Source organism: Cheilinus undulatus, linkage group 24 (assembly GCF_018320785.1).
Source record: "Cheilinus undulatus linkage group 24, ASM1832078v1, whole genome shotgun sequence".
Lineage (NCBI taxonomy): Eukaryota > Metazoa > Chordata > Actinopteri > Labriformes > Labridae > Cheilinus > Cheilinus undulatus.
Genome location: NC_054888.1, coordinates 7213460 through 7239574, shown reverse-complemented (window position 1 = coordinate 7239574; position 26115 = coordinate 7213460). Strand labels below are relative to the sequence as shown.

At 39.5% G+C, this 26115-nt stretch overlaps 2 protein-coding genes across 2 annotated transcripts; one reads left to right on the top strand and one right to left on the bottom strand.

Moving 5' to 3' along the window:
• Nucleotides 1-9382: 9382 nt before the first annotated feature.
• LOC121506378 (calsequestrin-2-like) lies at nucleotides 9383-19405 on the bottom strand. Its single transcript, XM_041782165.1, has 11 exons — nucleotides 19167-19405; nucleotides 15718-15802; nucleotides 15412-15512; nucleotides 14874-14982; nucleotides 14213-14286; nucleotides 10383-10513; nucleotides 10252-10297; nucleotides 10087-10141; nucleotides 9901-10001; nucleotides 9737-9811; nucleotides 9383-9660 (listed from the first exon to the last, which is right to left on the bottom strand). The coding sequence occupies exons 1-11, from the start codon at nucleotides 19401-19403 to the stop codon at nucleotides 9451-9453; spliced, it is 1224 nt and encodes a 407-aa protein (XP_041638099.1). The 5' UTR covers nucleotides 19404-19405; the 3' UTR covers nucleotides 9383-9450.
• A 629-nt stretch (nucleotides 19406-20034) lies between these two features.
• Nucleotides 20035-26103, top strand: poglut1 (protein O-glucosyltransferase 1). The gene is made up of 11 exons (XM_041782341.1): nucleotides 20035-20145; nucleotides 21637-21727; nucleotides 21868-22011; nucleotides 22104-22239; nucleotides 22337-22458; nucleotides 22548-22607; nucleotides 22774-22873; nucleotides 23237-23295; nucleotides 23380-23547; nucleotides 23631-23687; nucleotides 23769-26103. Exons 1-11 carry the CDS (start codon nucleotides 20073-20075, stop codon nucleotides 23923-23925), a joined length of 1167 nt encoding a protein of 388 aa, XP_041638275.1. The 5' UTR covers nucleotides 20035-20072; the 3' UTR covers nucleotides 23926-26103.
• Nucleotides 26104-26115: the final 12 nt, after the last annotated feature.

The window sequence follows — 26115 nt, the reverse complement described above, 5'->3', positions numbered from 1 at the left end:
ATTGGCTCTTAAAGAGGTCTAAATTCACAGTTCCTACACCCAATGTCTAAATGCAGAGCAAACGGATCTCTGGGTCAGCATACAAATATTTGAGGGGGCCTAAATGCAAACGAACCTAGTTGCAAAATCCAGCTTACTCACTAATGACAGGCCTAAAATCCACCTTCAGTTAAAATATTAAACATTTTGCGGCGAGTTGGCAGAAACTGCGCTGCAGTATTTAAAGGCATGAGATTAGGGCAACAATCCTGCCACTGTATCAGTTAAAAGAATTATATATATATCATTACATAAAGTCTATATAATTGTCACTAGGACAGTCTAGCTACTTTTATTTGAGTCATTCTCTAGTAAACACGCAGTTGCTGTGCATTTGTGGAGATGATGTCTGGTTGCCAGTTTTTGCACGTATTTAATGAGTCAGTGTGCTTACATTTTGGGGAAAGATTTTGCCTCTGTCTTGGAAAATGAACTTCGTAGCAAAATTCATGTAATTCACAAACACTGTGCTGCGAGTTGGCGGTAGCTGCACCACAGTGTTAAGGCCCCGTCCACGTGGAGACAAATTCAGTAGTATACGCAAAAGTTTTTTTTGTCATATTCTTGTTTCATCTACACGCCGCATCTTTCTTGGAATGGTGACGCCATACAGCAAATGGTGCAAACGTTTTATATGCATACTCAATAATCTTCTCTCTTTTTGGTGCATTTCCATGGCAGCGTCACTTACAGGCTTGGCATATATACTATGGTGTTTTCAGTCATTTTCAGTGGTTCTGTGCTCATGCAGACATTTCCTGAAACAATCCTGTGTTTACTGAAAACATTTTCAAAACAAAACTTTTCATCTCTGTGTGGACAAGACCTTTATAGGCATATAAGCAAAACAACAGTATCACACTCACCATAGCGCCTCCAACTGGCAACAGGAAGTTATTCCCCTTACTGTGCTGGAACTCTAAACCTCAGATTTTAAAAGAATGGCCCCAATAATCGCCCACAACACTGGGATGTTTGATTGAAGGATGCCTCACTGGAGAAGGTGAGCATTTTGATATCTCGCCAGTTTCACAGGAAGTTGGTGTAACTCTCGTCTGAAGCATCGGATTTGCTTCAACTTCAATTATCACTTTCACCTCTTATTATGCTTCATCCTCAAACATCCTTTCACTGCTGTTTGACATTGTCCCACCATTGTTGCCTTCTTCTTTTGCCAGCCAACATCCATGACATCCATGGAGTCATGAAGTAGGGACACAGGGAGTCAAACTGGCTGAGAAATATGTCCAAAGCAGCACAATCATGCATAAAATATCAATATTTGGCTTGATTCAGTGGCTCAGGCACATTTGTAACTTTAACCCTAGTTCCTCATATCTCGCCAGTTTCACAGGAAGTTGGTGTTACTCTCATCTAATGCATCTGATTTGCTTCGAATTCAACATGTATGATCAAGGCTTTATTGCACTGTCGTTGTCTTCTTTGGCCAGCCAACATCCATGAAGCCCATGGAGTCATGAAGTAGGAACACAGGGAGTCAAACTGGCAGAGAGATCTGTCAAAAGAACCAGATTTTTGCAACAAATATAAATATTTGGCATGAGTGATTTAATGCTCAGGAAGATTTGTAACTTTTACCCCTACTTTTCAATTATCAGTGCCCCCTTTGCCCCTTGAAACAGACTTACTAAGGGTAGTGGTGAAATCCACCCTCTGCAAAAAGGGACGACCCTTAAGCAGCAGAACAAGTAGCACAAAAACCTTGGACTTGAATCAGTCTGGAGGCTTAAAGTTTACTTGTGATGGATCGATGCTGTGGACTTATCTAAAACAACAAAGCCTGGGCTAAAGAAATCCTCCTTTTGGTGAATTTACAGTATTTAATTTCTCCTTTAAGCTCTCATAGTGTTTGCTTGTGTCACTAGAATCCATAACACACGATATTGGGTGTTTATCAGCAGGGTGGAACCTCTTTACCAACTGGACCGTCTGGTTTTCTGTCACTTTATTGTTCTGTTGTGTGACAAACGCTTGCAGGGAGTCCCTCGAGATCACACACTTAGAGGGATTTTTGTCTTCTTTCCTTTGACAAGATAAATCCACCTTTATTGTAAAGCCAGGTGACATGGCTAAGATAAGCTAACGGTGCAAAACAGACACTTTTAGATCCTGTTTGACCTTAAATTTCACTTTCTGGGGTGAGGTGGGAAAACTGAGCTCACTCAAGAAGGATAAGTGCTGAAATGCTGTCTGGTGTTTCAGGGCTGAGTTGTCCCCTGCTGCCCCCTGGCTGCTAAATGTAGCATGTCAGCTTGCTTGACTTTGCAAAATTTCACATAAAGGCTTAAAAAAACAACTAATTTTAGCACAAACATCCTCACACTGTAAACTTTTATCTCTTGAAAGATGTGGATATAACACTAGAAACACTCCTTAATGTCTTTTTTAAACACCTGTCACTATTCGGTCGTATTTTCTACTTGCTGATGGATGAACTTTGTATGATCCCGCTGTGACTGTGCCTCCTGTTTTTACACTGTATCTATTTATGTAAACAAGCATGTATGTGAGTGTTTAAGTGTATGAATGAGTGTTTGCCATTCCAGTTCACATGAGCAGCCTTCTCCCCCTCCCCTCCACATCGGCACCGTCTGTCACAGGAAAGGTTACTGTCCTCCGTCATGGCTCGGTTTGTGGCAGACAGCTTTACGACGATGACGTGACTCCGTAATGTAAGACATGTTTCAGTTTCACAGCATTTGTAAAAGAAATAAAACATTTTTATGAACATTTGTAACAACTGCTGCATGGGACTGGGTTTATTATGCTGCAATCCATTTACCTCTGATGTCAGATGTCTGAAATTAGGGGGTATTTGGGCCGACATATCCGACTTACATTTCAGACTTTCTGGCTGTTACACATTTATCAATAAAGGCATATGGCTGACATGCACGTATACCATTTAGAGTTTAAATATGTTCAATTTTATGTTTGATTTTTGGCAGGAATGTTTACCTATATCAGTTTCCAAATACAGAAGCCCGAATGCATCTATTCATTTCCCCTGAAGAGTCCATTCCAGTGGCCTTCTTGATACGTCATCTTGTTTGTATCAAATCCTGGCATTAAAAATGCTGGATTTTCGCATGATAATAGCTACATTTTTGTTAATTTCTTAAGATCTAGCTCCCTCTTGCTGCAAACGTAAGATAGGGAACCGAGTAAAACCAACAGGCATGAAAATCTGTGCACATCTGTATCAGGTCTAGATGAAAAAAAAGTCTAATGGGACCATCTTCTAAAATGTAAGGAGATCACACTGCAAACAGCTAAAGGTCAGATTTTGTCCTTTTTGGCTGTTGAACAGGTTGCACATTTTAACAAACTTGCTCGAGGGATTTTATCCAATTGACTCCGTATTTTTTTTACGCATACTAGACAAGATGGAGATCTTAAGTTGTGCGAACCATGACTTTCCACTGTAGGGTGAGGCTGTAATCAGGGCCTAAACTTACCTTTGATTTCAAAATAAGGCATTTTTGGTGGTGCCATATGACTTCAACCTGTTACTTTTGTATATATCAGAGACTGGGCAGATCCCCCTTTGTTCTTTGTATCAGTCAGATTTTTACAATCTTATAACAGTAGTTTATCTGTCTCTCAGTGCAACTTTAACTTATTTTACTGCAGTGGCGGTGTTGTAGATTGGGGTTAGAATCATAAGAGTTACTCATGATATGATATAATAAATGATAAGATGCTTGATGCATGGCCCACAATAACCATCAGATCAAAATACAGCAATTCTGCTTATTTGATATATTGGAAGACAGTCACATGAAACATAACGGGGTCTAATGAGGTCAAATTAAGGTTTAATGTATTTTATGATACACATGGATTAAAGATACAATTTTCCATAGTTTTATTGAGAAATACAAGCATTACTTTTTGATTCTGAAGATGGGAAACCAAAGCAGATGGTGCCCCTTACTGGTTGAAAAAAGAGTAGGATGGTACCATTTTGATATCTTGCCAACCTTTACAGGAATTTGTTGTAACGCTCATATAAAACAACTGATTTGCTTTGAATTTAACATGTATGATCAAGGTCATTATTCTGTGATCTTCCACAGTTTCTGGCGGGACAACAGTATCACACTTAACATGCCCACATGCAAGCTTCTCATCATGGCGCCTCCTGGCAACAGGAAGTGATTTCTCTTACTGTGCTGGAACTTTAAACCTCAGATTTTTAAAAGATTTTGAAAGAACGGCCTTAGTAATCATTCCAAGCACTGAGATGTTTGATTAAAGGATGCCTCTCTGGGGATGGTGAGCATTTTAAAATATCACCAGTTTTCAGGAAGTTGGTGTTACTCTCTTCTGATTGCTTTGAATTCAGCATGTATGATCAAAGTCTGCCCCTCTACATGTTTGTGTTTAAAAACAATGGTCAAATCAATTTAAATTGTATATATTTATAATCATATTTAATTTTGTTGCTAAGTACCTTACATCCTTACAGTTTAGTTCCACTTTCCCCTCTTATCATGCTTCATCCTCAAACGTCTTTTCACTGCTGTTGACATTATCCCACTATCCCTGCCTTCTTCTTTTGCCAGCCAACACCCATGAAGTCCATGGAGTCATGAAGTAGGGGCACAGGGAGTAAAACTGGCTGAGAAATATGTCAAAAGTGGCGCAATTTGGCATGAAATTTGGCATCAGTGCACATTTTTAACTTTACCCCTATTTCTCATATCTCGCCAATTTTACAGGAAGTTGGTGTAACTCTGAAACATCTGATTTGTTTGAATTCAGTATGTATGATCGAGGTCTGCCCCTCCACTCATTTAAATGTTGAAGTCACATTTGTTTTATTTTTCCAGAGCAGTATTTTCCTTTGATTTCTCCTTACAGTTGAGTAGTTTAGTATCTGTGATTTTGCTGTATTTACTCCTCCAGCTCCTCCCTATTTCTACCCACACTCGTTCTACCCCTCTCCTCTGTCTCTGCCCATTACTTGTGTCTCCTTGCTGCGTGACACGCCACTTTTTTTTGGCCTTATTCTGCTGGCTTTTCGTTGTCATGCTCCTCGGTCGTAATTGGCTCGCCGTCAGCCTGTCAGGGTGGCGCAGCCGGGGCTTGTGGGTAAATGAATGTCAGTGTCAGTGTCCAGTTGCTGAAAACAAACAACCTCATCCCTGCTTGAGCTCAGGAGACGAGTCGGCCTGTCGGAACTGATCTGTCCTCGGCTTAATCCCCCCCCCCCCCCTTCTCTGCCTGGACCGGGACGAGGAGGAAATGAGGTGCATTTGCATCTAAATGGAATGCTTTTCTTGTCTTCCTATCTGTTCGGTAATGACTTGGTTATGGAGGCACGAGCCTTCTATCTTTGGGTCTCTTCAAATCTTCACCACATTCCTGTCTTTTCTTTGTACTTTCATATTTATTTTGTATCTTTTAGAGCCTCTCACCTTCTGTCCCATGTGAAATCAGCCCTCCTGCCCTCCTTTTAGTCTCAGACCATGTAAAGCACCATCATGCTTGACTCTGACAGGATTATGTAACCCAAAGGCCCTGCAGAACATCACTTCACTTGCACTATGACACTTCCTCTCCCTGAGGATAAAGCGTGAAATGTCTTCTAGCCTCAGGTCACGTCTAAGTGCACATTACAGACATGAATGTTCTCATCTCTCAGCTAAAGCTTCTACGTGTGAATCCCAGAGCATGATCCAAGCATCCTGTTTACACACTGCATCACACCCACCTCCAGGGGAATCATCATTCTTGCATGGCCTTGTATTATTAATTCATGTCCAGGGTGTCCGCTCCGCATGCAGTTTGTCGGGCCCGGTGGGTCTTACCCCGGCTATCTCACCCACGACCTCCCCCCCGACTCACTGTCCAGGTCCTCTTGCCCATTAGGAGGCTTAATGATGCTAAATTATTCACTGATGTTTGAATAATTCAAGGTGAAATTGCTTGTTGAGTGACACAATCTGTTGTCTTGAGCACCAGTCTGGACCTTCTTAATGAAGGAGAGGCTTCTTTTGTGCTTGTTTGACTTCAAAAGTTCCAAAAAATCCAAGTTAAGCCTGTTAACAGAACAGTTAGTTTTATTTTGTCATGAAATAATCACATAAGATTTAAGCGCTGTCCAGCCTCAGTCATCTCACAAAATGAGGGAGAAAAGCCATTAAAAAGGCACAACTACCTTCTTACCTTGTGACTAGACATCATAGCCTGCTATGTGCTATAAAGCCGCTGGTTGTGCAAATGAATGGGGGGCGATTAGCTGCTAGTTAAAAAGCTGACAGTGCCTCTTCTTTAACAGCTTTTCTTCCTCATTTTGCCTGAAACTTGCCTTTAAAAGAGATCTATTTAGAAAACAAACTATGTAGAGTGCTGTTTAGATAGGAATGACAACCTAATTCAAGATCAGCTAACATGATGTGCTTTAGTGTCCTAGTAAACATGTCAGACCAGCCTCACTTTGAGAGATGTGAATTATGGCTCTATTTAGAGATCCGTCTTTTTTTGTCTTAGCTCAGCAATAATAGCTGATCTTTGAACTCCAAAATTGCTCATTTGGTACCATTTTGGCTTTTTACATTTTTAAAACAGCAAAAATGAAACCCCATCTAAAATTGGGATTAGCTCCTATTCCTCACAACAGGAACCAGCTCTTAGAAATGCCTCGTCTGTAAACAACACATTACAACTCCCTCATAACTAGTCTTTACTTGAGTCATCATTTTAGTTAGCTCCTCATATGATTCATTCGCCAAGTAGTATATCACCATTTCCTTTATATATTTATGACAAAATGAAGGAGAAAAGCGGTTAAAGAGGCACTTCTAGCCTCCGAGTATATGCATGCAGAGATGTCTAGCTATTGTAAGAAAGCCACTGAAATTCTGTAGGGGCTGCAAAACTGGTAGCAGGCGAATTCTGATATCAGGTCATCAATGAAGATGTAATGATAATGCATAGCTTGAATGCATGTAGCTGAGTAGAGTTGACCTAATATCCAAATGCCCAGCATGAATGTTAATGCTATGAATATATGGTCCCATTGTTATCAGTTAACACTAAAACAAAATATACATGAAAAATAAAATAATACTTCAATGCATTTGTTAACCTTAAAGCCATTTATGAGTACACAACTACAACATCCATACACTCTGTCACTTCCCTTGACTTTATAGAGCTTTTTAGCTTCTTGTAGCATATTGTTTTGGTTTCATTTTGGCGCATGGCATTGATTTTTTTTTTAAATTCACTTAGTATTCCTAACCCATTAAAAGAAAAAATCGGTAATAATCGGTGGGCCCTAATTACCTAGTGGTTTTATGGTTAATAAGTGCCATGTACCTGGTTATACGTTGGCAAATTTCCCTGCAATTACTCAGTAATACTTAGGAAGTATTTAACTAGTATTAATGCATTAATTATCAAATTATATATTGAAATATTGTGGCAATTCTCTGGTAATTATGTAGTATTTTACCCTAACCCCCTAACCCCTACCCTAACGTTAAAAATTACTTCCATGTTATTCAGGAAAGACTCACTTTATCCTAGTCAGCCAAAATAATGAACTTACCTGGAACTTATCTCACAACTTATATGGAAAAATATCATCTTATGTCTATTAAATTACTTGGTAAATGGCACATACTCATCAGAGATTTGCCAACATATTACAGGGGTAAGGGCTAGGGATAGAGGGTTAGGTTTAGGGTGAAACACCACCTAGTCACCAGAGAATTGACAGATTATTATGAGGTTTAGAGTAAGGCCTAGGGTAAGAGGGTAAGGTTTAGGTTAAAATACTCTCTAGTTACCAGAGCATTTTCTCAATATTAAGAAGGTTAGGGTAAGAGGGTTGGGGTAAAAAAAAAAACTAAATACCAGAGAACTGCCACATTATTACAAGGGTTAGAGTAAGGCCTAGGGTTAGATGGTTAAGGTGAGTAAAATACTTCCTAATCACTAGATATTTTCCACAATATTATGAGGGTAAGGTTATGGTCAGATGGTTAGATAAAGGGTAACAAAACACCTAATCACCAGAGAATTGCCACAATATTGCGAGGGTCAGGGCTGGGGTTAGAGGGTTAGGTTTAGTGTAAAATACCACCTAATCACGAGAGAATTTCCACAATATTATGAGGTTTAGGGTTAGAGATTTGGGGTAAAATAGCACCTAATTACCAGAGAATTGCTGAATACTAGGGTTGGGAAAAGGGTTAGGGTTAGAGGGTTATGTTTAAAGTAAAACAGCACCTAATTACCAGAGGACTGTCACAATATTATAAGGATTGGGGTAAAACACCACCTAATTGAGAACATTGTGGCAGAGAATTGCCACAATGTTACATAGACCTCCTTGATAATAAATTATTACTAGGCAAATTCTTTCTTACTATTTACGAATTACTACTTTGTAAAATGCCAACTTATAACCAGGTTATGACCACCCTATTCTTGAGAAATTACTACATAATTACACATATTACTATGTGGATGGCTCAGTGGGTTACACCACTGACTTTGGTCTGGGATATCGATGGTTTGACTCCCACTCAGCACAGAATAAATATCCAGTCTGGACCCTTGGGCAAGGTCCTTAACCCCTGGAACACCTGCCTACCTGCAAGTCGCTTTGGATCTGCTAAATGACATTGTAACATTGTACTATAAAATCCCTTGGTAATTAGGGCCCGCCAAAATAAAGTGCTAATAATAATTCAGCAAACGGCTCATAAAATCCAGTGTACACTAGCAAGTTAGCACCAAATAGCATACAGTCAAAGCTAGCCAGTGAACACTTGGAAGAATTTACTAACTAAAAATGTGAGCATCTTTTACAAGAGATTATTGAGACCAAAAACTAGCAAAAAGGAATATAAATATTGTAGTTCATCAGTAAATGACACATCACTACTTTGTTTTTCTTTTACTGTCCGATATTCAAATAATGAAGAGTGAAAGCTAATTTTACCTTTGACGAGTGTTAGCAGCATTGATGGAGATGTGTGTGTGTGTCGTGTTTACAGTTGTACTATCTTAAATAACCAAATATGTGAGTGGATATTTAGCTAACACGTGTTACAACAAAACTTTAAATTTTGGTGTCATTGTTGTTGATGAGTGCAGAAAATGAAAGGTTTGTGCACTATGCTAACATTTAAAACTAAACCAGATGTAGCCATGACGGTCAGTTGTTTTATCCTCATAGCTACTTTGGTGTCAGTCAACCGACTACTGAATTTTTAAATTGTAAAGATGCTTAACTTTTTCTTCTCAATTAAATCATTTTAAATGATTTAGGAGAAATGGTTAAATTTGTATTTATCTGCTCTTTTGTGCCCAGCCAGAGCATTTCATTATTTCTACCCAGGTCTGAACTACCGACAGCAGCCTTTCAGTTTAGTCATCACTATCCTCCTCCTTCTCCGGGTCATGACTTTCGTAGCTGTCCTCTGTGATGTAGCTGTCAGGGTTGTCCTGGTCATCCCCAGACTCGTCATCATCCTCCGTGTTCACCCTCCCGGACAGAACGTCTTCTATCCAGTCCTCCAGCTCCTCTGCAGTGGGCAGATCCTCATCGTTGGACATGTCCAACCAAACACTGTCCGCCTAGGTCACAGAGCATTGAAAACGTCAAGGTAAGGGTGTAAACACTGTGTAGTCTTAGATAAGAACCGTGACTTACATCTGTGACGTTGACCACACCAATCTGAGGTCTGAACAAGTCCAACTTGAAGGTTTTCTCCCAGTATGTAGTCAGCTGTAAAGATGAGATAGACACGTTAGCATAGCTTAGAACAGTCCTGTTTGAAGTTTGTTAAAAATGTTAAGCTAACGAAAATGTAGAACCAGAGGGAAGTCATCAGGGTCGATCCAAACGATGCTCAGCTCTGGGTTGTTGGTGTTGTCCCTGGCCACATCTTTCAGGATCTCTAGGAACTCGTAGCCGTCTAGAAAGACCGAATAGAAAAACCTAAGCTAGCTTTCAGAAAATGTCCAACTTGGTACAGTGAAACTTTAAAAACAGACACAAACCTGGATCCTCTTCCTCTGCAAATGCAACAATATGTATTCCATCCATATCATCCTCCTAGAAATTAAAAAGGGACAGCGCACCTGAAACTAGCTTAAAATGATCTTTAGCAATGCTAAAGTGATTTAAACTGTGTTGGCTAACTTAAAATTTGAACAACCACTTACCCATGTTTCAAACATGTTTTCAGCCCGAAGCTTCCTCAAAGTTGCCCTGTTTGAATAAAAATTTAATAGAGTTTTCAACATTTTTTTTACAGTGTTGAAAGAAGCGATAAAAAGATGAGCTCTTAATCAACCTCCTGTGTTGGTTGACAAACTCAACGATGTCCATCTCCGACAGAGGTCTGCCAGGCAGGATGGCCGGCTCCTCCATGAAGGGCTCATAAAAGTTCACCTCATTCATCTTGAGGGAGAGATGTTTGGCCACCTATAGCACACAACACACAGGGAGTTAGCTAAAATTAGTATTTTGAGCTCACTGCGGTGTTTGTTTATTAGAGAATAAGCAGAGAGTTGGAAAAGTAAAAGTAAAAAATCCCATCCAGTCAAAGCATTTTATGTGTACAAAACACCGCCCTAAACTGGCATGGTTCTCAACTTCTCTTGTGTGTTTAAACTGAAAATAGCATGGTTGCAACTAAAAAAAAAAGCTTAACCTGCCAGGTTAGCTCCAGTTAGGCTATCGCTAAACAATTGAACAGTTTTCTTAGGTCCAAATATCAAATATTAGACTGCAATCCAAGCTAAGCTCAGCTTAACATTAAGACTTGCAACAGTGTTGACCTGCAAGCCTGTTGCAGGTCAACCCTGTCTAAAACACATCAGTACATTTTTAACTAGAAGAGCACTCGGAGAGCGCAGACTTCCGCCATTAGCCCTATCTCCCAATATTGAGGATCCTTGAAAAACATTCCTGGATCCAGATGGTGATCCGGATCACTCCCAAAATCTAATTCACCGATTACTCCCTCCCCGGTGGGGTGGAGACACAGTGAGGCAAAGCATTGGCCTTGCTACATGTGGACTGTCATGGCAGAAGCACCCATGGTCTCACTGGATGACTGAAAGTCATGGCAGAGAGTGAATATTCCTCTATTCCTCCCAGCATTGTGAGTATTCTTGCTACAATTCGCTGTCTTTCTCTCTGTTACGCTCCAACTCGTCTCCTCCACCAGGCGTGTGTCTTTGAAACTCTAGAAACTCCAAAACTTTGAATAGAAACACACCCAAAATGCTGCTAGGATTGAAGTTACTTATGTCAGCCATCTCCTGGTGTAAAGTGGTAACAGTGCAGACCTCTGCCATTAGCGCTATCACCCAATAATATAGAATCCTTTAATAAAATTCCTAGATCCAGATGGTAATCCGGATCAGTCCCAAAATCTAATCAGTTCTTCCTCATGCCATTTCTGACATTTCCTGAAAATTACATGAAAATCCATCCATGACTTTTTGAGTTATGTTGCTAAAAAACGAACGAACAAACGAACCAACCCACCCGATCACATAACCTCCTTGGTGGAGGTAAAAATGTTTGTTTACAAAGTTAGCAGGGTAGCACTGCCTTGTGCTGAAACTGCAATGTAGTCAAACACATTCCAAATGTTTAAATGTGGGCCATTCAAAATTAGGCCACGGGCCATAGTTTGGACACCCCTGGGTTAGGGTAACCAAAATTTAAAAACCTGATTATAAAATTTTAAATAAAGCAAAGTTAAAAAAAGCTCATCCTCCATGAAAAAAATTCTCGATGCATCAAGTTTAGCTTATGTAGCTGTTGGCTGCTTAAACTAAGTAGATAATTGTGCTACCTAGCATATGTAGTTAAAGCTAATCTCAAAGCAGCTACTTAAGCTACCTATCTGCATAGCTAAGGTAGTTTCAGTTATGTTTGCCAAAGCTCACATTAAAAAAGCTAACAGAGCTACGTAGCTAATGTAGCTGAAGCTTAACTCCCATAGCAGGTAGGTACATTATCTGTGTTCCTATGTAAGCTTAAACTGTGTTTGTTTAAGCTAACTTGTCTTATGTAGTGCCATTAAATATGTAGCTACATAGCTATGTTAGCTTTAGCGAAAGCTGTTGGTGTATCTACGCCTCAAACGGGTCTATACATAATTTAAACCTGGCTTAGATCTCTGATCTTTATCTATGTTTTATTTATGAAATGTTCCCTTTTCTGTGATGTTTGCAGTCTGATTACTTCATAAATGTAATCGTCCGACTCTGTTTATGAATAAAGTTGAATTGAAAATCAGAGATGTGTGGTCTGCCAAGCTCAAAAACTTGAAACAAGACCTAGTTCTGTCAAAGCAAAACAAAGGTAATTTATTCCACCTCTAAAGCTCCAGTCTTACACACATGTGGACAAAATTGTGGGTACCCCTCTGTTAATGAAAGAAAAACCCACAATGGTCACAGAAATAACTTGAATCTGACAAAAGTGATAATAAATAAAAACTCAATGAAAATTAACCAATGAAAATCAGACATTGCTTTTGAACTGTGGTTCAACAGAATTATTTTAAAAAACAAACTCATGAAACAGGCCTGGACAAAAATGATGGTACCCCTAGAAAAGATTGAAAATAATGTGACCATAGGGAAATGTTCAACCAAGGTGTGTCCTCTTATTAGCATCACAGGTGTCTACAAACTTGTAATCAGTCAGTCGGCCTATTTAAAGGGTGACAAGTAGTCACTGTGCTGTTTGGTGACATGGTGTGTACCACACTAAACATGGACCAGAGGAAGCAAAGGAGAGAGTTGTCTCACGAGATTAGAAAGAAAATGATAGACAAGCATGTTAAAGGTAAAGGCTAGAGACCATCTCCAAGCAGCTTGATGTTCCTGTGACTACAGTTGCACATATTATTCAGAAATTTAAGGTCCACGGGACTGAAGCCAACCTCCCTGGACGTGGCTGCAGGAGGAAAATTGATGACAAATCGAAGAGACGGCTAATACGAATGGTAACAAAAGAGCCCAGAACAACCTCCAAAGACATTAAAGGTGAACTCCAAGGTCAAGGTACATCAGTGTCAGATCGCACCATCTGTCGTTGTTTGAGCCAAAGTGGACTTCATGGGAGACGACCAAGGAGGACACCACTGATGAATACAAATCATAAAAAAGCGAGACTGGAATTTGCCAAACTGCATGTTGACAAGCCACAAAGCTTCTGGGGGAATGTCCTATGGACAGACCAGACAAAACTGGAACTTTTTGGCAAGGCACATCAGCTCTTTGTTCACAGACGCAAAAATGAAGCATACCCAGAAAAGAACACTGTCCCTACTGTGAAACATGGAGGAGGCTCTCTTATGTTCTGGGGCTACTTTGCTGCATCTGGCACAGGGTTTCTTGAATCTGTGCAGGATACAATGAAATCTCAAGCCTATCAAGGTATTCTAGAGAGAAATGTGCTGCCCAGTGTCAGAAAGCTTGGTCTCAGTCGCAGGTCATGGGTCTTCCAACAGGATAATGACGCAAAACACACAGCTAAAAACACCCAAGAATGGCTAAGAGCAAAATATTGGACTATTCTAAAGTGGCCTTCTATGAGCCCTGATCTAAATCCTATTGAACATCTGTGGAAGGAGCTGAAACATGGCATCTGGAGCAGACACCCTTCAAACCTGAGACAACTGGAGCAGTTTGCTCATGAGGAGTGGGCCAAAATACCTGCTGAGAGGTGCAGAAGTCTCATTGAAAGTTACAGAAATCGTTTAATCGCCGTGATTGCCTCAAAAGGTTGTGCAACAAAATATTAAGTTAAGGGTACCATCATTTTTGTCCAGGCCTGTTTCATGAGTTTGTTTTTTAAAATAATTCTGTTGAACCACAGTTCAAAAGCAATGTCTGATTTTCATTGGTTAATTTTCATTGAATTTTTATTTATTATCACTTTTGTCAGATTCAAGTTATTTCTGTGACCATTGTGGGTTTTTCTTTCATTAACAGAGGCGTACCAACAATTTTGTCCACGTGTGTAGATCTATACATTCAGTATAAGGGTATAATAAGCTTAACAGCTTTAACTTCCTCACCTTCTGTTAAACGAGTACAAAAACAATCTGATTATTGCTCTACGTTTGAGTCTTTGTTTGCACTATTTCAGACTTACAGATTTATCAAACGTAGCAAAGAACTTGATGTAAGGTTGAAAACGTTCCGAGGCCTCCTGAAAGGCTTTGTAGTCTGAAAAATGAGTGACAGAGAGAGAAAAGATGAATGAAAACACCTGCAGATGAGAGAGTAAAATGGATTTAAAGTGAAGACTATAATTAAAATTCTGAGCTCATTTTTCTATAAAGCAGTCCCTCACTTCATTACATTTTATGTTCCTCTCCAAAGTAACAATACAGTTTTATACACTAGTAACCCGCTCCTGCTCTGCTCCCAACAAGGTCACAGCCGGAGCACAAACCTATCTGTGGACAGAAATAAGCTCCATAATGAAACTTCACGCTTCTGCCATATCAGACCAGATAGCATCGTTCCTGTCTCCCTCTTAAAGAAGAACTATAATTGCAGTTTGACCCATTATACAGAGAAATAGAGGCTATATTTAAAGGCTCTCATGAGACAATGTGAGCGCCACAGTCTGGGATCAGGTTTCCCTTTTAACTGTGTCGTACAGTAGCTCCATTAGCCTTTATCCCATTAATGCCTAGGGAACGAAGCTTGGCAACTTAAGGGATCAAAGAGACAGCCTTAAACATTTTTCATGCTAATCTGAATGCATTTATGAAGAACGTAACACAGGAATGTGGAGGTAAACTGACAAATATCTTCTCCTTTGAAGTAGCCAATGAGGCGAATGTCTTCCTCCATCCTCTCAAAGGCACGTAGTTCCATGGCGTTGTTGATGATCTCCACTGGGTCCTCCAGCACCTAGGGGGCAGTACAACATGGCTAAATCACTACCATGATGAACTGACATGCAGCTAAACATAAAGCATCAGATGGAGTGGTGAAAAGCACTCAGACACTGGACTGAGAAGTGAAAACATGTTCTGTGGAGTGACGAATCATGCTCCTACAAGTCTGAATCACTAATTTCTTACCTGGTAGCAGCTGTTTTTTACTAGTTTGCAGTAGAACTAAACCCCGCCTATAGCTACTGCCTCACTCGTCATAAAATGCTGATTAGTCAAGTCTAAGACTAGGCACAAACATTTCAGATTGTAGCTTTGCAAAGGATCTGCCTGAGGACAGATACTGGAAACCTATTGGCTTTGCAAGGAGCTTGCCTCATGCTTGGGCTTATAATCAGATATATTCTTACATCTATTTATAACAAAGCTCTAATTGTCCACTCACATCCAAGAGAAACTCCACCAGTGTGTCTGAGGAGAGCTCCCCATCAAACTCGATGACTCTGTCGTCCTTGAAGACGTACAAGCTGCCCACCTCCTCCAGACCTAATTAACCAGCAGGGGTACAAAATATGACTTTGTGAATGCTAATCTGAAGGCTTAACATTGAGAGAACAGCTGCAAGGACACTTCAGGAATTACTTTATAACAAGAAGAAAGCGAAATAAAAACTCATCTGAGATCAAAGCAAAATTTAACTTAGATGCAGATTGAAGCAGATGTTAGCATCTAGCAGACATGTGAGTCATACCCAGTTTTTTGGCTACTTTGGCGTCCTTCTGGGAATCCACCATCCCAAAGCCGATGTCTTTGTTCTCCAGGACCTGAGCTGTGAGCTGGGCCAGACAAATAAGACAGAAACCTTAAATACTGAGTTAGACCGGTCATTAAATAATCTTTAATGCATGCACAGTATGCACAGTGGATGCACAATAGATCATCATCAGTAATCTCAGGCTTTTAAATGGGACGACTTGTCCAATATGTAGCTGCTTTGGCTAACCACTGGCTTTCATCTGACATATTATCCTCAGCTCAGCTTTAAGCTAAGTGCTAGTTTTAACATGCTAACAGACACTAGAATAATTAAGATTAAATAATTCATCTTAACTATGTGTAATAACAGTCTTGCAGAGCTGCTTGTACAGCCGTTGTGTTTAAAGTCTCTTGAATAGCTTAGCTAAATTTGTTGGTTGTATAAAATAAAATACAAGCTAATGAAACACGTTTACAAAGCTTGAATCAAATTGACATTAACCAAAAGACTTTATAACATTTCATGAAATGAATTTGGAAGTTAAAAAAAAAAACCTTTTACAAGGACTCAATAAATTAACATTTTACATAACAAATCGACTAAACATGAAACACTAAAAAAAAACATTTTGTTATTTCACGACACAATTTAAAATTTGAAAAACACAAAAGATTTTCATTTTACAAATCAAACTGTCAAAAGGTCCAATACAGAATTAAAACTCTGAAACACTTTTTTCATTTTATAAAAAATATATATTAAAAAAACACTTTTACAAAGGAATAAGCACATTTTCATAAAAAATAAAAATTTACAGAACAAGAAACACCCAACAAAAACATTTTGTCATTTCATGACACAATTTAAATTTTGAGAACACTTTTACAAAAGACTTCATAAATTTGCATTTTACAAAGCAAATTCTCTTAAAGTCAAGCACTAAATTACGAACTCTGAAACAAGCATTTTTACATTTCATTAAGTAAATAAATGTAAAAATTTAAAAACTTTTACTAAGGACTCAACAAATTTACATTTAGAAAATCAAATGTCTGAAACAAACACCTTTAACATTTTTTTTTCTTGTGATTTCATGAAACAAACTTAAAATAAAAAAAAAACACTGTCATAAAAGACTTAAATTAACATTTAACAAAACAAATCAACAATATCAAAGACTTTTAACAAAGACATTTAAACAAAAGATGCAACAAATGTACAAAACACTAATTTCTACAAATCAACAAGTTGGAGAGAACTTCTGAAACATCTGAAACAAACTTCAAGCGGTGTCTGAATATATCAAATGCTTGAAGTGACCCAAGTTTCAAGTTCTACAAAGTGTTTCAGACGATGTGATTTTGTATTTGACTTTTTAAAAATTATTTTTGTAAATGTTTTTTTTTTTCTTTCAGTTGTGTTTTTAATTTAAACATTTTTGATTAATGTAAATTTTTCAAGCTTTGTAAAAATGTTCAGACTTTGTAGTTTTGAATTGCACTTCCAGGCCACCGTACTATTATTCTCATGTTCATCTCTTACATGCAAACTCTGAGGAGCTAGTTTAACTTTATACAAATGTCAACAGTGAGTCAAGGATGAACTAGTTTTATTTTAGACGAAACAGATCAGTGTGATCTCAAATCTTGTGAGCACAACATGTCAAGAATGACCTGAGGAATTTCTACCAAATTTGGCACAAACTTACACCAGGACTTGAGGGTTAACATCAGATTTTGAAGGTTAAAGGTCACTGCAGCCTTGCATATCATGAGGTAAAGTGACATTGTAGTATATTGTTGCTTTTTAGGAGCAACGGCTTCTTCAAAGAATCGTCCTTGCAGCTAAATGTTTGTCTTTTATACAGAACATTTTTTTAAATTAAGCATGTGAACACATAAATGCAATGTCTTTACCCTCCACTGTACTTTCAAACAGTATAATCAGCAGGCAGATTTTGATTTATTGTATCGTCAGTTTGGTATTTTACTGCTAGGCAGCTTAATGGGACAATAATGATTCATAATAGCTAACAGCACTCACTTGTTTTGTGGCTATTTATTTAACCCAATTAAACAGATACAGGGTAAAGATTACATATTGCTGCTCTATTTAAGGAGTTTGTTTTGGAAAAGAAGCAGGATCCTTCTGGATTTGGTTACTGGAAGTCAAAATTCCCTGAAATCCATGCTGCTCAGTGAAGCCTCCATGGGTTTACCAACTCCAACAGCTTCCACTTCTACGTTGTGTATTTGTGCTGGCATCCACAGCTGCTGCTGTCTTCATCAATACATCTTTTCACTCCACTTCTGTGCACACTTACAAGCCCCCCTGTGGAGGCTCTTGTCGGCTGTGAGTCAGGACTGGTAGCTTTTCAATTCTTGAGGAAGTACAACAGATTTAGGAGTATCTGCGTTTCATTCCTCATTTTGACTGGATGCATCTGCATCTGCTTTCAGACTGTGAATGAGACGCATCAGGAATGCAGAACTGATAAGAAGTTGGTGGATTTTGACAAAAGAAACAAGAAGGAAAAGGATGCAGGAGCACATTGATTTATTTCTGGTTCAGAGCCAGAGAGTTTTGGGAGCATGCTATAATTAACAGAACGACCTAGAAACAATCCCAGAGTGTACGAGAACCACGGAGGACGGCATGTAATGGGATTAAAATCACTGCCTGAATGTTTCAGGTAAAACACTGACTCTGTCCATCATAATGTGACAGCTCTGAACTTCAACTTCCTTTACATGGCGTGGTTAAACAGACAGTTAACATACAGAGGAGTCGCTTCTTCTTCGACTCTCCCATGACTTGTTTTGACAGGTTGGCAGTGGGGCTAACCTGAGGGGGTTTGAGCTGAGGCTTATTGAGACATTTTTATGTTATCAGTGACATCAGATATGTCTACATCACAACTAATATTTCCCCCATGTCTCATTTTTCATGTCTTTGATGAGCGATGAATCGTCTGGGACTTAATTCGGGAGTAGTTTAAATTAGGGGGTCATTATCATGGGAAATGAGAGTTAAAAGAAAACAGAGCTGATGTTGAAATAGTTACTTGACTTGTTGAGGGAAAGGGACTATAAAGCTTTCAATATTAATGATTAATTGTTGACAAACCTGTAGGACCATGCTAGCAGGTCTGTAAGGCTGCACAGCTGTAAGTTAATAGTGTATGCTAATGCTAAATGCTAATGCCTATAAAAAGTATTCACCCCCTTGGATGTTTTGCCCTTTTATTGATACAGAGGTCCAGCTAATTGGTGCCAGCAGTATGATCCCAAGTGACTGTAGTATAATGTAGAAACATACCCTGCCTTCAAAGGGCATTACAGGGCATGTTTTATCCAGGTTGCATGCGCTCCAATGCTCAAACTTCTGCCATTAACCATAATAAAGGAAAACATATCAGCACCATGGTTCTACTTCCTCCTTACCTCCAGCACCAGCTCCGTCATCTGGAACCTCTTCTGCAGGCCTTTGTTTGCAGGCACAGGCTCATGGTAGAACAAACACAGCAGGTCGTATCTCTTCAGAGCCTTCTTGTAGTTCCTCTCGTTGATGTCCAAAACTCTGTCCTTTCCATCAAAATTGGGGAACTCGAGACCTTCCTCGGCGGTGCAAAGGAAAACCAAGTGAAGGCCTGACAGAAGAGAGAGCCAGATGTGCAGCATTTCTTCTTAGTTCTGGGGAATTTTGCAGCCAGAATGAAGTTATTGAAATAATTTCAGAACAACATAAAGAAGATTAACTCAAATTCAGCATCAGATTTTCTCTCTTTAACAAATATCTCATCACTATTTTCTTTCTCGGCTTCTTTCTGTTGCTCTCCTTTGATAACTCTCCCTCTCCACCTGTTTTCTGTCTCCTCCTCTCTCTGTCACTCAGTATTACAGCCTCATATCTCCCATGAGGAGCCTCTCTCTTTCCACCATTTCTCACCTCCACAATCCATTTGCGGGTCAATCCTGCTCATTCATGCCCTTGAAACGAATTCTGAAATTAGAGCAGAGAAGCTGAGGGGATTTCATCAGTCTTATAATCAGCAATGGCTTCATCCATAGCAAGAAAAACAGCTAAAATTGGCTTTGTGCATTGGAAATGGAATCTCATTCTGTGAAGTGAATGAAGAATTGATTTATTTATCGAGACAGAGCGTGAGTGTGAATGTGAGCAGGGAGATTTAGTGAGGACTGTCCCTTTAAAGCCAGTTTTCGCCAGTATTCTAAACATTACGGTAACATGGGTATTTCTTATGCGCATTACCGTAATGGCGGTATTCAGGCAGAAGTAATAGATCGCCGCTTTGTTTCTACAGACAAAGCTGGAGGAAAGAGAGAGAAATGGAGCGCTTTTGGCTGTGGAGGTTTTTAATATTACTACAGGTTTATTGGGTCTGTTCGGTTGCTGCAACAGGTAAAACATTTTTTAATATACACGACTTATAAAACGGTTTAAAAGCGATACAAAGACGGCACCAATCAAAGTTAACTTGGGTTAACTTTTGGTGTCGAAGTCATTCATCACTTCATGGGTGTTACGGTAAAACTCGTCACCGTGCTAGCCTGTGACTTTCGCAGCCGTTGTCGAAGTTAGAAACCGTCGTTAGGAATTAAAGAAGGGTCCTCATTGATAACTCTCTTGTCAAAATACAGTTTTCAAATGTGTTTGGTGTGGAAAACTAAAACAAATAGACATTCGCGAGGACGCTTACGTTTCTAACGTCAGTTGTAGCTACGACAGCTTTAGTCTCGAATTAACATTGTCACGAGTTGAACCGTAACACCGGCTGACTAACTAGCATACGAGCTAACGGAACTAAGCCAAGTTTGTTCACTTGAAGGTTTGAAATAATGTCGGGTAAACTTCCTCGTTTAATGCAGCATTATTAAACGGGCTGTTTTAATTCATGTTCAAAGCTGGGCAGGGGCTTGTAACAGGCATGCTAATGCTAGTTAGCATTGTTAGATGCTCTGCCCCTGCAGTATTCACTCAAGCAGATACAGTATGCTCATCATTCAAAGCTAGTGATGTGTAATACAGATGAAGGAAAAACTTGCAAGTGCAGGAAATTTAAAGTCTATTTTTGTGCATCTCTGCTTGTTACACATGTCATAGTCTTTCTAACTTACAATTACACAATGATTTGAGGCTACATCCTGATTAATCGGTTAATTAGTACGATTATTTGGTATTTTTACCCGTGTTAAACTAAGAAAAACAAGCTAAAAATGTTCAAAATTGCATGTCCCTTTTGGGCTTGTCAAACATTTTGATGCTTCATGTTACCACTTGTTTTAAATGACAATATCTTTTATTTTAGGGAGGAATAATATTGAAAAGTGACAAAAAATACAGGGCTGATAAACATAATAAAAGGCTAGAAACTTAAATAGATAGTTTTATAAAATCCTAGTAGTAAAATAAAATACTAAATACAGTATAAACATTACAAAAGTATATACAAATGTGCAAAAGAAGGAGAGACTGTAGAGATGTGCAGGTTCACCAGTGATTGGGTTAAAGTGAAATTTTCTAAATGAGTATTACACACAGTATGCAGTTGTAAACATAAGATAAAGTCTGTATAAACATGCATTTTTCTGTCCACTGGTTCTGGGGAGGGGAAGGCTGGAATACTGTTCATGAGACTGGCACTAGTGGGGAAAGAACTGTTCTTGTGGTAGGAGGTTTTGGTCCTGATGGACCTCAGCACCCTACCAGAGTGGAGGGCCTTGAAACATCCATGTCTGGGGTCAGCTGCAGTTTTACCTGCACACCTCAGTATCCTGGAGGTGTACAAATGGTGGAGAGATGTAGATCGCAGCGTCACCCTCTCTGTAGAGTTGTGTCGTCAGCACACTTTAGGAGCCTGATGGTCTGGTGACATGTTTTGTTATCTTGTAGGCAAACAGTGGAAGATAAACCGAGACAAGATCTCAGCTGCTGTTAAAGGGTACTCTCCATGCAGCCCTGTCAACTGCAGCTGCCATCTAAGGTGGGTACACTGCAAGTTCGGTGTGATTTTGAGACCCAGTTCTGCCTTAAAGTCTTATCAAACTAGTTCTGCACACTAATTTAAAAAGTGGTCACTGCTGCATTGAATTAGACTCTTAAAGCATGCCACGTCTGCCTCAGTGTCTTACAGCAGGACCTGCAGCCCTTCAGAGGAAGAATCTCTGAGGATCTCATGGCAGCGACTGTTCAGAGGGGAGTGGGCACCCATTACCAGATTATTGGACACAAGTTGTACAGAGAGCACAGCTGTATGTTTCCATCCAGGTGAGTGAAAAAAAAAAAAAACACCTGATAAAATTTAGTAGAAACTCTGATCAGCTCTAAAGTCATTTTCATGCCACTTATTTTCCTCTTAGGTGCAGCGGGGTTGAGCATTTCATCCTGGAGGTGATCGACAGATTACCTGATATGGAGATGGTGATCAATGTCAGAGATTACCCACAAGTTCCACACTGGGTGCAGCCAACGCTGCCCGTCTTTTCTTTCAGTAAGGTTAGACTTGAAAATTAACGTATGCACACTTTCAAGCATACGTGACTGTTTAGTTTATTGAAAACAGTAACTGTTCTCTGTGTGTATGATTAAGTAGACGGCTGACTATCAGGACATCATGTACCCAGCGTGGACATTTTGGGAGGGTGGGCCTGCTGTGTGGCCGATATATCCCACTGGACTGGGAAGATGGGACCTAATGAGGGATGACCTTAAGAAGTAAGATCATATATCAGCTTGTTTTTATTCTTGCTGCAGCTATTAATAAGTAATCTTATATGTTTAATTTGTATAATGTGTTGTTCCAGGTCTGCAGCACAGTGGCCATGGAAGAAGAAAGAGTCCAAAGGATTCTTCAGAGGCTCCAGGTCGGTCTAATCAGTGCCGCCTTAAAGCAGCATTGATTTTTTTTTGTCATCCTTCATCCATCTCCTTAGTTAAATTTAAAATAGTGTGTCCTTTGCAACCCTAAAATTCCCCTCATATGTATATTTGGAGCTGCTTTCTTACTTACTATCTTGTATTTGCTGACAGAACGAGTCCAGAGCGCGATCCTCTGATTCTTCTGTCCAGAGAGGCTCCAGAGCTGGTGGATGCAGAGTACACAAAGAACCAGGCCTGGAAGTCTGAGAAGGTAAGACGTGTACTACTAAAACTGTTGAGTGACTGTTGAGTGGTCATCAGGGCAGCTGTAACTGCTGAGTGGTCATCCGAGTAATTCTGTGACTGTTGAATGGTCACCAGAGTAACTCTGACTGTTTGACTTTGGTTTCATTTTTTGAGAATGTGCACATCCATCTATGTTTACAGGTTTCTGCATAGATTCAGGCCTTCTTGAAACTTTAGAGACATCATTTCAAACAGGGATCTCTGTCCTGAGTGCCCATACTTTCAAAAGAGCACAAGCATCTTGTGTTTATTATAAACTGACTCTAAAAGGAAGAAGTATTTATCCGTCTTCTTTATTCATTAAACCTTAGCGATATTTTTTCTATAGGACACTCTTGGAAGACCTCCAGCTAAAGAAATCCCACTGGTCGATCACTGCAAATACAAGTAAGATGAATTCAGGACACTAGTATCCTTATTTGATTATTTAACACTTTTTCAGTGCTTTTAAAAGTTCTTACGTCTTTGCAGGTATTTATTCAACTTCCGAGGCGTCGCTGCCAGCTTCCGCTTCAAACATCTCTTCCTCTGTGGGTCCCTGGTGTTTCATGTGGGGGATGAATGGCTGGAGTTTTTCTACCCCCAGCTGAAGCCTTGGGTGCACTACATCCCAGTGAAGCAGGATCTGTCTGATGTTAGGTAACACAGCTAGAGTCGTGTTTTCTCCTGACTAGAGTTAGTCACACCTTTAATTAAGAGCTAAACATGTTCTGTTTCCTCAGGGAGCTTCTACAGTTTGTCAAAGAGAATGACGCCATTGCAAAGGAGATTGCAACAAGGTAGATTATATGCAATAGAGAGAAATTGATTATGGTAAGGATTTGTTTAAGAAAGTAACATCTTCTTTCTGCTCCACACAGGGGTATGGAATTCATCCTCGACCACCTGCAGATGCAGGATATTTCCTGCTACTGGGACAGGCTTCTCACCGAGTATAGCCATCTTCTCACATACAAACCCAAAAGGAAAGACAACTACAACCAGATCATACACAGACCCAGGAAGACGGAGCTTTAACAGGGAGGTCCTGCAGCAGCAGATCGGCTATTTTAAAGGGAAACTCCACAGAGTGAATGTAAATACGAGCAAACGGACAAAAGGGCAGGTAGTTTAGGTGCCATACATTCATGTATTTTTGAATATCAGCAACTCTCTGGTTTGATCAAGTTTAGGTTTGGCACACCAGCAAAAGAACATCATTATGTGGGACATCCACTCTATAAATTTACACTTTTAAAGATTTAAAGTAAGAATGTAAACCAGTTATGTCCGCTGTGACTGTACAAGAAACATAACCATGCTGGTGTCATAGTGATGCCATCAGGGGTTATATCCTAAAATGATTGGGCTATTTTTATCAGAAAATCTGCGTATAAAACTACTTGACAATGTCCAACCGACTGGCAATCTTCTCTGTAGTCCCGGTAGAGTTAGCAGTTAGCCTTGAAAGACTTCCAGACAAGATTTCCTATTCCATGCAACTTAAAAACCGTCATTCCTTTTTCAGAACATCTAGAGTAGAACGGTTCACCTTTTGAGTCTCAGTCCGAGGTTAGACAGCGGCTTATCTCACACTCACTTTAGTGGCACAAGCCTGAAAAGGATGCCAATTTCAATGTGATTTACTCATAATTAAGGGGAATTAAAAGTCAAGCTTTGTCAGATCTCTCCTTAAAGTTGGGCCTACACTGTGCAAATTATTGTGCGACTGTATTTACATCCTAACCCGATGCAGTCTTATGATCGGCCATGACTTGAGTGACTTGAGGACGGGCTGTGACAAATGTAAAAGAAGTTTCCTTAAAAGCGGGGAGGTTGACGTCATATTTATTTTCTCATTTAGGCTTCAAAAACCTACAAACAGAGACAAAACCATTCTTGCCTCTCTCACACACATAAACAATGCCAGCAAACACAACTAGCAGCAACATAATAACAAATATTCCATATCACCTGGAGGTCTGCTGGTTCTTCTCATTTAGTTCCTTTATTATAGTCCCAGAAGGTACATCAGAAATCTGCTGTTGTGTAACTCAAAATTCATCTGAATCAGCTTTAAATCGCACAGTTTACGCCTGGATTAAGAGAGTGAAAAATGTATTAATGTTGTGTTTTATTGAATGGGTTTCGGTTAATTCTTCTGATATGTTTCATGTAGTGAAGGAATGTTACCTCTGATTGTTTTTCAGTGTGAAGCAGGTTTGTGAGTCAAGTTCAAATGCTTGAGCTGTACTCTTGGAGCCAATAACTCTTCACAGAAAGGAAAACTTCATAAGAATGCCATTGATTGAAGCTGTTTTGACATCAGAACGGACAAAGTTCAGCCTTTTTTGTTGCTGTCAAAAACAAATGTTTGATCTGTATACAGCAAAGCCTGCTGACGTGTGATTGGCCAATGCATCTCGGACTGAGTCTAGATTTCCAGAACCCCCACCCATGTGTGCAGATTCTCTATCAGAATCTGTAAATAGAGATTATGTCAACAATTATCCGTCCACTGGAGGGCATTCTGGGAAATGTAGGACCTTGCTGCTTATTTAGGAACTCAAAAGCGACGCTGTCTTTACCTCTGATACCTCAAATTGTAGTATCCTTTTTTAAACTGAAAGACAACCAAACTTTGTAGAAGCCACATGAAAGAATTTTCATCTGTTGCCAATTATGAGTAAGTGCCAGCACTTGTACCTGTTAGATGTTCTGTGTTAAAGCTCGCTTTCCTACGATGCCATAGACACTGCAGTTGACCTTTAAAGACATCACCTCTGCTGCATTGCTCTCTACTGGAAAACTGAGAAACATCCAGCTTTGTTTTTTTAGAATTTCTAACTCTACATTACATTGATGTGCTGTTATGTCCGAACTGTGTTGCAATAACTTTTTAACCTGAAAGAACAAAGGAAGTCATCGCAGTAAACATCCTTCCACATTAAGTGCCAACAGTAAGCAATAATACCTTATTTTGATTTGATGTGTGGAGTTTCCAAGAAACATAATGTTGAATATGTTGTAATATTCATGTTTTACTCTGAACGTGTGGGACCTCATTGATGTTACATGTTTATTTTTACAATAATGTGTTGTGAAAATGGTTCAGTAGTATGTTGGTATTGATCTAAAGCTGTGATCATGTACCAGGTCATCATGGGATGTTGCTTCTCTGTTTTTATAACATTAAACAGTTTGGTTGTGAAAGCATTCTGGAGCTGA